The 12,137-nt window shown below is 57.7% G+C and overlaps 1 protein-coding gene across 2 annotated transcripts in view; it reads right to left on the bottom strand.

The window, feature by feature from the left end:
* ANO1 (anoctamin 1) overlaps positions 1–10,527 on the bottom strand; it is a 90,677-nt gene extending 80,150 nt beyond the window's left edge. The window contains exons 1-3 of one of the 2 annotated variants that reach the window (XM_060017564.1): positions 10,460–10,527; positions 10,161–10,333; positions 3,211–3,543 (exon numbers count right to left, since the gene is read on the bottom strand). In XM_060017564.1, the coding sequence (XP_059873547.1) occupies positions 3,211–3,543; positions 10,161–10,268 (441 nt within the window). In that variant the 5' untranslated portion in view covers positions 10,269–10,333; positions 10,460–10,527. Of the gene's footprint in view, positions 1–3,210; positions 3,544–10,160; positions 10,334–10,459 lie in introns of those variants that run through there. The other variant, XM_060017565.1, reaches the window with a different exon arrangement.
* Between the last annotated feature and the right edge of the window lie 1,610 nt (positions 10,528–12,137).

Genomic DNA, 12,137 nt, shown 5'->3' with positions numbered 1-12,137 from the left:
TGGAATCTAAAAAAAAAAAAAAAAGGTTCTAATGAACCTAAGGGCAGGACAGGAATAAAGACACAGATGTAGAGAATGGACTTGAGGACACGGGGAGGGGGAAGGGTAAGCTGGGACAAAGTGAGAGAGTAGCATGGACATATATACACTACCAAATGTAAAATAGATAGCTAGTGGGAAGCAGCCGCATAGCACAGGGAGATCAGCTCGGTGCTTTGTGACCACCTAGAGGGGTGGGATAGGGAGGGTGGGAGGGAGACACAAGAGGGAGGAGATATGGGGATATATGTATATGTATAGCGGATTCACTTTGTTATACAGCAGAAACTAACAGAACACTGTAGAGCAATTATACTCCGATAGAGATGTTAAAAAATAAAAAAGACCCAATCAACTGCTGGAAAAGCTTCTTAAGCTCTAGAGCTAAATTATCAATGAAATTGTGGGTCACTGTGATCTTGTGATCTGTAATAAGAAATAGATTTTCAGTCTTTGTCTCCCGGTCCTGGCACAGAGTTCCTAAAACTCTAGGAATTTCCTAAGTGGGGAGAGCAATAATGGTGTCTCTTGTTAGGCGAATGAGGTGACTTTTTGGAAAGAACCTCCTTTCCAAAGGATGGGGGCTGGTTGCCAGGGGAACCAACCGTGTAGTTAGAGGGTTGGAACTTCTGGTCCCTCCCCGGATGTCTGGGCTGGTGAGAAGGGCTGCAGGTTGAATCAATTGCCGATGGCCAGTGATCTAATCAGTCGTGCCTGTGTAATGAATCCTCTATAAAGACTCGAAAGGTCAGGGTCTGGAGAGCTTCTGGGTTGGTGAACACGTGCAGATCTGGGGAGAACGGTGCTCAGAAATCATGGGAGCTCCACGCCCTTCCCTCACATCTTGCTCTGTGCCTCTCTTCCATCTGGCTGTTCCTGAGTTATTTCCTTTTATAATAAACCAGTGATCTAGGAAGTAACATGCTTCTCTGAGTTCTGTGTGTTGCTCTAGCAAATGAATAGAACCCCAAGTCCTTAGAACCTCTGAACTGTAGCCAGTGGGTCAGAGCACAGGTGACAACTTGGGCTTGCAAATGACGGCTGGTGGGGGGGTGGGTGGCCTTGTAGAGCCCTTAACCTTGGGGTCTGATGCTACCTCCAGATGGGTAGTGTCCAAACTGAGTTAAGTTGTAGGACATCAAGCTGGTGTTGGAGAAGTGCTGAGTGGCGTGGGGAAAACAGCCCGTACGTGTTGGAATTGGGGGCAGAATCCTCATCACTTATTGGGACAATTCAATCTTTTTTGGGGGGTCGTAATCAATGTCTTTACGTTTGCTATTTATTTCAGAGTCATGGAGTTTTTAAAAAGATATGTGTGGTGTAGTATTCAATTGGACTTGGAAAGATTCTTTCTTCTCTCCTTCGTGAGCACGGCCATTCCATTTCCATATGAGCAAAAATATATGATTGAATATTCACGTCAGCCAATGAGAATTCCCTGACTGCCAGACTGAGCTAAGTACTTTATGACAATCCAGTGATATAAACACGATTGTTATCTCTGTTTGACAGATGGGGAAGCTTAAGAAGTCTTGCAAAGGACAGGTAGAGGGTCTGGGATCTGGCCCGGAGAGGGAGAGTGAATTACCAGACCCAGGGGGTGGGGATGTCCTTTCAAACATGAGATTTCAGCGCTGTAGTCAGGAAAGTGAGAGAGAGTAAATCTCTCGGTCATGTAACATGGCGCCCAAGATCACAGCTCCCAGGAGAGGCCTCTGCCACCAGCCTCCCTCCAGCCTCCCCTGCCTCCAGTGGAGGCTGTTTGTTCCTCCAATTATAAAGGACACTCTGAATTCCAGCCTGTATCGTAGCAGTATTGTTTTGACAAAAGACCGCGGGACTGGCCGGGCGGAACTGGGAAAAGTCCGTGTGAATGACTGTTCTGTCTCCCGAGCGGCCTCAGCTCAGGTCTAAGACAAAGTGAGACAGAAACCTCCAAAGGACCAGCGCAGGCCTGTCTGCAGCTGCGGCCTCAAAGTCATGAGACAGGCTCTCCGCCACCCGGTCAGGATCCAACCTTTGCTTCCTGACCATCAAAGCGTCTTAAGGCCCCTCGCGCCCTCGCAACTCCAGTGGGAACCAACCCTACAGCCAGAGCTCACCCACACCTGCCGGCAGCCAAAGCGTCACCCAGGGGGTGGTCCCCGTTGAGAGCAAGATGCCTCTACCACTCGCCAGGCCGAGGTAGAATGAGTCCCGCTGAGCATACCTGGCTGCTTTCGGGGGAAGTAACGTCATCTTGCGAAACAGCGTTCACACCGGCTCCGCTGTCGTAGATTTCTATTCTAGGTACCCCAAAAGCCTCCTTATCAGCAGACCAAAGCGTTCACTATTTAAGGATGCGGTGGTTCTCACTGATGGAAATAGCAAAACTAATACCAACTTCTATTTCAAACATTCACGATGGACCCCTAAGTCAACCTGCTGACTACTTTTTCTGCTCCTAATGTGTTGTAGAGACTTTGGCTGACTCTTGGTTAATCTGCACAGCCACGGTTCCTGTGGGCTAGAGGTCTGCCCCCCACTGTTCATGGAAGAGATGCTGCCCGCCGCGCCGTGCACAGAGAGGTTAAGGAGTTGTCAGGGGAGCATCAGCAAACCCGCTGAGAAGTTGAGGGGGCCGCGCCGCTGTCCCCAGGCCGCCCAGGTCAACTCTCTCTGCACTGCCATGCCTTCTGCCACCAGGGCAGCCAGCCGGCCAGGCGGCCGACCTTTCGCTCTCCCCAGAAAACTTCCCTTAGAAAGACTCTCAGGCTTTGGCAAGGAGAGAAGCTCTGGAAACCAGTGTTATGGTCACAGATTTCAGTGCGCCGGGGCCCCCGGGCATCAGCCGGGCCAACCTCCCCCTTTGACAGATTGAGAAACCGAGGCCGGAGAAGCCAAGGTCAAGTGCCAGGGAGACTCCTAGGAGACCTTCATCCTCCGCCCGTGAAACAGTCATCCGCCCATCTTCCCAGGGGAGGAACTGCCCAGAGCAGGAAATGCCTTGACCCCGGAGGTCATTGCCGAGAAGGCCAGCCCTTCCCCGGGGCAGATGTGGGGAGGGCGTTGGTTTGGGCTCCCCACACTCGACCAGAAGGGCGTTGGCCTCGGCCCTTTTCTAAGAACAGGTGACGGTAGAAGGACCTTCCTGCCCGCCCGGCTGCCCGCCCGGGAGAAGGGGATAGTTACGTCCTCGTCCCGCTCCAGCTCCAGGCCGGCCTCCATCAGGTTGCCCTCGTACTCCTCCCGGCGGAAGCGCTTGTCATCCTCGTGGTAGTCCAGCGGGGGCTCGGGCTCGCCCGCACCCACGGGGCCTGCCTTCCCGGGCAGGGGCTGGTCCTGCCGGGTACTGCGGGCGGCCAGGCCGGTGTCGCTGTGCTGGACCCGCCTGGCCAGGGTCCTGCTGCCCGAGGCCCTCTTGTGATGGTACACCAGGACGTAATCCACCTTGCGCTTGCCATCCCTGAAGTACAGGCCATACTTGCACTCGGCATCGGGGTCCACGGACAAGGAATTCAGCAGCTGCGGGGGGAGAAGAAAGCCACTCGCCGTCAAGGGCTCAGGGACGGGCCCTCGGAGGGGAGCGTGCTTCCAAGACAACTGGCCACCCACCTGCCCTCCCCAACTCTTTCCACTCATGCCCTCTGATCACTAGGGGCCCAGACGGCTGAGAACACTGCAGAAAGCTCTGCCTTCCAGGAGCTGCCATCAAGAGACGTCGCTGCTCACGGCACTTGAAGTTGCCAGGCTGGGTGCTCACACGCGAAGGCCTCCCGCCTCTCCCCAGCAAGCTCGCGTTGCCTGGGAGGGACCAGGTGGCCGGAATGGGCTGTGAAACCTGCACGGCCGACCCCCCGGGGGGTGCTCTTCGCACAGGCCCCCAGGGTCCCAGGCAGAGCAGAGCTGAGCTCAGGCTCTGCGCAGCGCGACCTCTGATGGCCAGCAGGCGTGGCAATGTCGTGTCAAGGTGGCTGTGGGACCGTACCGGCCCTCGCCTGGCCCGGCTCTGCCACTGATTAGCTGTGTGGTCGGGGCCAGGCAACCACTGTGTCAGTCTCGACTCTCCCAAGTCAACTCCCAGACCGCGAGTCGAGTATTCAGCAGTTTGCCTGGGGGGTGGTCTCAGGGGCCAGAGCGAGGTGGGGGAGGGAGGGCGGTGGCCGGTCGCTGCACATACAGTCCTGCCTCAGTTTCCTTATCTGCCTGAAGGACTCCAGGGGGCCAAGGGGACGGGAGCCCGCCTGGGGTGGGGGATTCAAAGTCCAGGTGCCACGTGCGCGGCTTCTGCTGAAGCCGCACCCCCATCTCTAGCATCCCCGTGGGATTCGGCTGGTTATTGAGGGTATTAGGTTCTGCTGCAAGCTGGTCTTCGGAAATAAGAGAAAGTAAATAAAATCATGCTGGAAAGAGGTGATACGAGCAACTCTGCACCATTCAGAGTCTTCGGAGCTGCACCAGGGCTAAGGAGCCAGGCCCACACCCAGGCGGGCAGCTGGTACTGGGAGAGCTGGGGGCCCGGGTGGGAGGAGGGAGGCCCAGCCCAGGACAGAGACCATGGACCACCCCAGCGCCTTTGGTGGGTCATGTTGCAGGAGAGGCGGGAAAGAGTTGTTTATCTCAATTTGTCAGGGGAAACTGAGGCCCGGTAGGGTGAGGGGCACCCGAGGTGACAGCGCAGGCAGGCTGAGCCCAGCCTGGAATCCTGTCTGCACACCCAGGGCGCCCCCCCTCAACAGTAACAGGGACTTGGGGTGACACTATTTCTCAGCATGGGGCACAGCCTTTCACGGAGTCCCCGCGTGAGGGCCTCTATAACTAGGGCTGCTCGACCCGGAGGAAGTCGGGGCTCACGCGGACGAAGCAATCAGGCCCTTGCTCCCCGGCAGATCCCAGCGGTCTGCTCCACTGGACACTGTTAGGCTGGGTGTAGCCGCTCAGCTGAGCTGCAGCTCCACCCTCACTGCTCCTGGAACCACAGGTCGGGTGAGGGTGGAGGGGAGCTTTGGGCAGCGAGAGGCCTCAGGTAAGTCCAGCCTTGGTCCCCCTCCAGCTACGAGTCCTGAGGGGATACTCTACCCTCTCTGGGGCTCGGTTTCCGCCTCTGTAAAGTGGGTGGATGACAGAAGCTGCCCCCGCTGGCAGCCAGGAGGACTGAGCAAAAGAACGTCTAGGCTGGGTGTACTCTAACTCCTGGGACAGGCATCCCGGGTCCACCCCGGTGTGAAGACAGTTGCTCATTCTCCTGGGTTAGATCACGAAGGGCAGAGAAAGGCAGCGTCACGGGGAGCTGGCCGCTAAAGGTGGCTCCTCCCCTCGCGGGAGAGTGGGCAGCAAAGCCAGACCCGAAGGCTGCCTGGGGGGAACGTGGAAGACGCTGGCTGACGCTGGGGAATAACGCTGCTGCTGACGGAAGGGCAAGAGCATGGGAGGTGGGCAGAGCCAGGTGGACACGTGGGCTCTGGGTGGGCAGGGCACACCGCCTGCCGCCAGCATCCTGGGCACTCCAGACTCTCAGCGTCTCTACAAGGGGTTCATCCCTATTTTCCAAATGGGGAACGCGGATCTTCTGGGCTGAACCAGGGGCCGTGTGCCGCTCTCGAGGGCTGGAGCGGTCATCCTTGTCTCCTGCCTGCAACACCTCTCAGCAGCTTCCTCTCCCACCCCACACCCCGGCATACACCGGAGCCAGGACATCTCATCCCCTCCTCCCTGCCTTTGCATGTGCCGTGCTCCCCACCTGCACACCTTCCTTTCCTCCTCTGTCCTTCGTAGCTCTCCCCAGCTTCCCCAGCACTGACAAACCCCTGTCCTCTGGGATCTGACGTCCCTGACCTCTCCAGATCTCATGTCCCGGGACTGCCTCGGAGCCATCCATACATAAGCTCTTAACTCATGGGGGCCCCTCAGCAGGCTGGCAGGACACCGGGGGGCTGGGCCAGGAACTGCCCTTAACGCACTTCCCTTCAGAACCTGCTGCACACAGCGGGCTCAGCACCTGGTGCCGGGCCCAGAAATGCTCCTGCTTGGCTGGAATAACGGCCGGTACTGAGCAAAGTGGACCAATGAGTCCTTAGTGAATGGGAAGGAAATTCACAGTGACCCCCCTCAAGTCAGAGAGCAGGGACATTACGTAAGGAGAGAATTCCCCACCAACACAAGACAAGAAAATGTTACCAGGTTCAAAACTGAATGCCCAACCCTCCACTGGGGCCTGATCGAGGACCCTCAGAGTCTGACAGTCTGCGGAGCACATAAACATCCCCTAAACATCTCTTGCCATTGGGGGGAGTGGGAGCATGGAGGCCAGACAAGAATGGGTGTCTTTTGCTTTCATCCAAAGACCAGCTCTGCCACTTCTAGCTGTGCTACCCTTAGGCACGTAGCTTAATATCTTCGTCCCTCTGATCTCTTCTTTGTAAAATGAGGGCCAGAGGGAATAAACAGACCTCCCTCAACTAATATGACTTCCCTCAAAGGGTTGTTGGAAGGATTAAACACGTTAATATATGTAAAGGGTTTACAGCAGGTCCTGGGATATGGTGAACCTCAACAGAAATTTGCTCTAATTGGGAACTGAGACATGGCACAAGTGAAGGACTAGGGGAGGACGGGAAAAGATAATCTCATGGTCGAAGTGGACCACAAGCTAAAGATGGCGGCAGTGGAAAACGGAGCTGGTTCCACTGCCAGGTCCAGCAAGAGGCAGAACCGAGCACTGTTGTGAGAGTCCCAGATCCTCCCCCAAGGCCTGGCCCTGTCACTAATTCGTTGTGTCATCCTGGGCAAGTTGCTTTGTCTGTTTGCATCTTGGTTTTAAAAATTGGGGATGATCCTACCCGAATAAGTGTAAGGGGCACGCAGCCTTCAAACAGAAAGTATGGGCTCTCTTCCTAGTACATTCCACACAGGCTGGTAGGCCTGCAGGGTTTGGAGAGCAATTCTGGGCTGGGCTCAGAGGGAGCTGGGGAGGTAGGTGCACAGCGAGGACCACAGAGACTGTCGGGGTGGCCATGTGACTTTTGGGGGCCCTTCCATGGAGCCAGAGTGGCTGCTTTTCTCGTGCAGGACAGGACAAGAAGGCAAAGATCTAACTTGCAGTGGGAGCGATATGCGTTAGACTGAATGCCTAACTTCCCAATTCAAAGGCTTGGGGAAGCTTCAGAATGTCCTTTCTGTATCCTTAGGGAAGGGACAGTGACCTCTTGCTGCACTTTTGCCAAGGGCGAGGGATTTCTCATTCATCTTTTTAATGCTCGGCACTGAACGCACGGCTCTGGAATGAACGCACGCATGGGGGAATGAATGACAGAGGTGTGGGGTTTGCACACTGCTACTGGTAGGGGCCACCAGATCAAGGACACCGAAGCTGAGACCCAGCCAGACCAGAGCTTAAACACCACACCCCCCAGCTCCGAGCCTCAGTTTTTGCATCTGCGAGATGGGGACAAAAACATCTCCTCGACTTAGGTCACAGGATTCTTGTGAGGACCAAGTGTGATGGGAGAACTGAACGTATTTTGAAGATGAACCCCTGAGCTGTCCCAAGGAAGGCAGAAAGATGGCTGTCTGAGGTTACGTGGGAAGAGGTCAGGGGCCAAAAGTCCCCTTCACAGCAGGTGTGCCCTGACCCAAATACCACAAACAGCGCGAGGGCAGTCTAGCTGTCTCTGCAAACTTCCTCCCCAGACTCTTAGAAAAGGGCAGAAGAGGAGAACGGAGCCCTGCATCCACACCTTGGTCGCTGGACTGCGACCCAGTGCATTCTTTCTTTATATTTATTTATTTTTTATTGACGTATAGTTGACTTACAATGTGTTAATTTCTGCTGTACAGCAAAGTGATTCAGATACATACATCTGATTCAGATATATATATATATATATATACACATCTGTGCCTGTACAGAGCCACCTTCGCTGGGTGACTCAAAGTAATGACTGAGCAACACTTACTGGCTTGAGCTGTGCTGGGGATGCCCTCGGAGGCTCTCCCCGGCACACTGCCTGCCCTGCACAGACAGGCCCCCAGCTCCTAGAGCCCTGCTTCCAGCCTGTCTGTGGCCATTTCTCTGGTGGCACGCTGCTCAGCCCTCCTTCCTGCGGCCACGTGCTCCTGGTTCACAGCCCTCCAAGCCCGTCACACCTGAAGCCTCCCCACCGTAAGACTTCTGTGCAAAATAAGTCACTAGTCTCCTCTGGGCCGTGAGAAGCTTGAAAGAAGAGCCGAGCTGCCTCTCTGCAGACTTTGGGGCCCTCGCCAGAGTTTGGGGGAGCCGAGAATTTCTGGATTGCGAGAGACAACGGGTCCCTGAACTAAAATTCCAGAGTCTAGGGGCCATTTATTAAGGGCTCCATTTTTTTTTTTTTTTTTTTTTGTGGTACGCGGGCCTCTCACCGCTGTGGCCTCTCCCGTTGCGGAGCACAGGCTCTGGACGCGCAGGCTCAGCGGCCATGGCTCACGGGCCCAGCCGCTCTGCGGCATGTGGGATCTTCCCGGACCAGGGCACGAACCCGTGTCCCCTGCATCGGCAGGCGGACTCTCAACCACTGCACCACCAGGGAACCCAAGGGCTCCATTTTTAATTTCACAGCCCGTTCATTCTCAAGTTGAATCTGGTGTACCTTGGAATGTCTGTTTCTCTCCATTTCCTTAGCTGCCACCTCTACCTCATGCCTCCTAACCGGTGTCCCCCTCATTCCTACCTCTAGGTCTTCAAATATGTGATTTCCTAGTGTGAAAGGCCCCACCCCACCCCATTATGGGTATAACTGGCCGCTTCTCCTCCAGAATGCTCATCCCTCCTACAGGCTGTCCGTGGTCACCTGCCTCTGTGTCTTCGCCCTTCCTAGCTCTCCTCCCAGCTGGTGGGTGACATGGGACAGTCATCTGCCCCCTCCTGGCCTCAGTTTCTTCATCTGCGGTAACAGCACCTACCCCACACGGTTACTGAGAGAGTGAAATGAGTTAACACACAGCGGCGGGCCCATCGCTCTGGAAGCGTCCCTTGTCGCTGTCTTGGGTAACTTCCACCACTGCTCCTTAAGCCCCAGCTGGGCGGGGCTCCCCGGCCCGTTCGCTCTGGTGGTGTCCGGGATCCCACAGGGCCTGGTACGCAGCAGGCACACAGTGTGCGCTGAAATGATGATCCTAAACTGTCAAGGTCACCACCAACACTGGTCCCTAACATTGCCAGCATTTCTGCCCAAGCCCAGCTGCAGAGGACACCTCCATGGCCCACAGGAGCCCAGTCATGACCCCAGGGGGTGCAAGGCCGGAGGGTCTCTGCCTTTCCGGGACCGCACCCCACAGGCACCTCCCTGGATGCCCGGCCGGACTCCGGCTGAGGCCAGAGAGGCAGTCTAGGGCAATCCTGGGCTTGGTCAGAGGGAAACACGGGGCTGGGGCCTCCGCATCTCCTGGGGAGGGGCTTTGGCAGTGGCTGTGTGGGCACCAGGGAGAAAGGGGAGTCTGTTCTCTGGCCCCAGAACGAGCGGCAGCGGGGCTCCCCGGCTGAGGGCGCTGGTCTCAGCCCTTCCCCCTTCAGGCAAACTTTGTTCCAGCGTTAAGCCGAAACCCACATGGGCACATTCTGACCTCCGGGGATCCTTGCGACCGCTGGGTCCCGCCCCAGAGAGAGTGGTAGGGGTACCGGGGACCCCAGACAGGGGACCCAACCACGTGGTCGGCCAGGCGCTGGCCCACGCGGCCCGGCTACCACCCAGGCCAGGCGCGAGCGCCGGGCTGGGGACCGGGACCAGCGCGGAAAGTCAGTCTCGAGCGACCGGCGCCCGCCTGCTGCCCGGGGTGTGCGGAACTCCCGTGCCGGACCCCGCGCCGCTCCGGGGACTCCGCGCCCCGTACAGGTCGGTCCCCGGAGGGTGGCGGCGGGGTGGGGCCTGGAGGCTGCCACCCTCCCGGGGCGAGGCGGCTATCCCACCGGGGGCCCCAGCGGCCCGCTCGGGCGAAGCGGCTGCGGGCTGGGACGCGGGGCCGGGGCGGGCGCGGGCGCGCGGGTGGCCGCCCCCCACGCGCCCCGAGCCCCGCGGACCTGGCGCGCCCCGCCCCCCACCAGTCGCGCCCGTCCGGGGCGCGGCGCAGGTGCGCGGCCCTCCCGCCGGATCGCGGCCGCCCGCACTCACCGTGCCCTCGGACGGCAGGTAGCCGATGTCCTCGATGGCGCAGATGTTGATGATGTGGACGCTGCGGTCCGCGGCCGGGAGCGTCGAGTACTTCTCGTTGACCCTCATCGCGGCCGCCTGTGCGCCAGGACCGCCGGGCGGCGCGCCCTCCCCATCCACGGCCCCAGCGGCCTCTGCAAGCGGACAGGCAGCGTTCGCGGCGCGCTGGCTCGCGGGGGGCCGGGCCTCCCGCTCCGCCCGCGGCCCGCGCCGCCCGGCCCCGGTCCCGGCCCCGCGCGCTGCGGTGCGGGAGCGCCCACCCTGCCGGTCCCGCGGGGCCCACACGCCGGCCGGCTTCCTTTGCCTCCAAGAAAGATGATCCGCGCTGTGCGCCCGCTTATGGCCGGGGCGGCGGCCACGCGGGTCAGATTTTCCGTAGAAATTAAAACACAGGAAGAAAGTACTCCATTCCTGCGGGCCCCTCCAAGGTTTATTTTTATCCGGGGAAAGCGCCCCTTGGTGGCCCGGTTCTCACGTCAGGGAGGAAAGGTCCAGTCGCCCCTACCTTACAGTTCAGTTGCGGGTCACCTTGCAGGGGAGACACGCTTCTGAGATAGAAGTCAGGAATGCTCTCCCTGCCCCTTCCCGCTCCACCCGCTGGCTGACTCCGGCCGGCTGTCACTCAGCTCTCACCTCCTCCGGGGAGCCTCCCCTGCATTCTGCATGCCCGCCCTGTCCAGCTCCCCGGAGCCCCCTCAGGTTGCCCACAGCCCCCATTTATGGAATGTTTAGTACTCTGTGCCCAGGCACGAGCAGAGTCTGGGACACAGTACATCTCATTTAACCCCACACCCTGGTCCTCCTTTTGCAGAGGGGGCTGGGGACTTCGGAGGCCAAGGAAGTGTGGGCCGGGGGAGCGCATGCAGAGTCGCCTGCACTCCTTCATGATGCTCTGCTGCCTCCCTGAGGGAGGGACGGTGACTTGGATGGCCTCATCCCAGGACTAGCAGGGCTCGGGCACACAGTTGGCACTCCTCAGGACATTTTTAATCCTCCATCCCTGCAGGAGGGGGACGCGGGTCTCTGGGGGCAACCATGCTGAGGTTTAGCCCTCGGGGGCCACGCTAGCAGCCCTGCCCAGTGGGAATGAAGTCTCCCGTTTTTCTGCCCTTCTGCATGCCGTTAGTTCCTCAAGGTGTGTGTGCCAAATGCCACCTCCTCCAAGAAGTCATCCTGGACTGCCCCTCACCCAATCACTGAGGCCCAAGAACCTGCCTGTACCTTGACTACAGCACTTTCTTTACTCCACCTCATTTTACAGTGGATTCATACAGTTGATACTCAATAATTGCTTGTCAAATGGCCACTGAGGAACATTCAGGGCCTACAGAAATGATTCTAAAGAATGATTATAAAGCTGCCTTCTAAGGCCATGATGTCGTCAGACTGCTGTGGTTCCAAGAATGCATTCTGGGATCAGACAGGATGGGGTTGGGTTCCCGCTCTGGCACTTTCCAGCCCTGTGGCCCTGGACGAGGCTCCTTAAGGCTCACAGGGACTCCGTCTTCTCCCGTGAGCATCTGGTGTGTGTGAAGCTGCAGCTCAGTGCCGGGCACAGGGGAGGCTGGGCAGTGGCCACCGCTGTTACTACAACTATCATCTTGTCATTGTCGTGACCTTCTTCTCTCTCCCATTTAGACTCCAGTTCATGAATTTCTTGAACTTGGAGAAATGCAAGAAGGTTACTCCATCCTTGGGCTGGCCTTGCCAATGGGAGCTGAGTGGCCCTAAAGGACTCTTTGTCTGCACCTTGGACAGCTAGAGTAGGTTTGGAGAAGTGCGCTAGGCTGCCGAAGGCCGGAAACAGTCCTCCACAGTTTCTGCCACGCCAGGGAGACCTTGCTCTTAAAAGTTCAAGTTTTCAGGGCTGGGAAGAATGACACAGACACACACACAGACACACACACACACACACACACAGAAGATTATGTAACTTCA

Source organism: Delphinus delphis, chromosome 8 (genome assembly GCF_949987515.2).
Source record: "Delphinus delphis chromosome 8, mDelDel1.2, whole genome shotgun sequence".
Taxonomy (NCBI): Eukaryota; Metazoa; Chordata; class Mammalia; order Artiodactyla; family Delphinidae; genus Delphinus; species Delphinus delphis.
This window is presented reverse-complemented; position numbering and strand designations above follow the sequence as displayed.